The sequence below is a fragment of the Egretta garzetta genome, unplaced genomic scaffold (assembly GCF_000687185.1).
Source record: "Egretta garzetta isolate BGI_Z169 unplaced genomic scaffold, ASM68718v1 scaffold17, whole genome shotgun sequence".
In the NCBI taxonomy this organism is placed as follows: domain Eukaryota; kingdom Metazoa; phylum Chordata; class Aves; order Pelecaniformes; family Ardeidae; genus Egretta; species Egretta garzetta.
Genome location: NW_009260136.1, coordinates 890994 through 892421, shown reverse-complemented (window position 1 = coordinate 892421; position 1428 = coordinate 890994). Strand labels below are relative to the sequence as shown.

At 46.0% G+C, this 1428-nt stretch overlaps 1 protein-coding gene across 1 annotated transcript in view; it reads left to right on the top strand.

The window, feature by feature from the left end:
- Positions 1 to 794, top strand: part of SYNDIG1 (synapse differentiation inducing 1) — a 64353-nt gene extending 63559 nt beyond the window's left edge. Inside the window, exon 3 of the mRNA XM_009641625.2 lies at positions 636 to 794. Coding sequence (XP_009639920.1) covers positions 636 to 794 — 159 coding nt within the window. The remainder of the gene's footprint in view (positions 1 to 635) is intronic.
- Positions 795 to 1428: the final 634 nt, after the last annotated feature.

Genomic DNA, 1428 nt, shown 5'->3' with positions numbered 1-1428 from the left:
CTCTGGTTTCCTTGTGGTTTGTCCTGCACTAAAGCTCAGGCCTAAGGTGGATGCAAGATAACTGGTGGTATCTGGCCTCTCTGTGGTGCTGAACCCCTAGTTGTTCCACCTGGTCAGTATGCTCAAAAGCACTGCACTGGAAGGGAAAATTCAGCCCCTCTTGTCCTTGTCCAGGTAAGAACAGATCAACCATTTCAGCTAACTTGGAAGAATGTTTTTGTGCAAGTAGCACATTTAAATGGCTTTTCCCTTGTTATCTTTCCCAGGCAGGCTGGAATCCAGCCACCTCATAGAAACCGGATTGTAGCTGTGTCTGGAGGGGACCTACCAGACCCTTGGCTCACAGCTCATCTGTCCATGTTCTCAGGGGAGACTGAGCCATCTCAGGAGTCATCATGATGCATAGTATTAAATCCTAGGATATGTTTAAGCACTTAAAAGTACTGCTTGAGATGCCATTGGTTCCATCATCATCCTAACAGTGCAAGTAACCTCATTCAACTAAAAAAGTATTTGATTTCCAACCAGTTCGCTGTCATGTCTCAGGATCATGTTTCAGCCAAGAAATGAGCATCACATCTTCATTTCCAGATTAAACAAATAAATGTATTGCATTGTTGTTGTATATCTTGCAGACAAACAAAGCAGTAGCCAAGGGGGACTTCCACCATGCAAGCTCCAGCTCCCGGCGAGCACTATTCCTGGCTGTCCTGTCCATCACAATCGGAACTGGCATCTACGTTGGGGTGGCTGTGGCTCTTATTGCCTATCTGTCCAAAAACAATCACTTATGAGCCTCAGGAAAGGGGGAGAACCAGCCACCCGGTGCCTGCACTGCAGAACTCCCCAGCAGATCAGACTGCATGATTTTCCAAAAAGGTCAAGAGACAAACACCACCTGGGGGCAGGTACAGGATAAGACGGGCTTGTGCATTATTGTAGGGTGGGAAGCTGGCTGGGGTGGGGATAGTTCCATCATTTGTGATGCACAAGTCTTGCTTCTCTTCATGAACTCCCATACAAGAAAGAAAGAAAGAAAGAGAGAAAGAGCAAAAGAGAGAAGGAAAAAGAAAAGGGGGGAGAGAGAGAGAGAGAGAAAACCTAAAGGCAGCAGTTGGGGGAGGTGTGGAAAGGGGTGTTTTGCCTTTGCCTTCTTTGCAATATGGTGTTTACAAGAAGCTGGCAAACTGAGCTATTCTCTTAATACCTTCTTGGTCACCTGAACTTTGCAGCCAGCATGAGCTTGTGCTTAGTTTGCTTGTTAAGCACCACTGAGATCTGGGAAAGCATGGACAGTGGCTGGTTCTCTGAAAGAGCAATATAACAGCAGGAGGAAGAATATGTTTTCTTTTTTTTTGAATGCAGGACTCATTTGCCTAAGAGTGAAGCAGAGACCTCAGCGTAGAATGGTATTGCCTACTCTTCTTG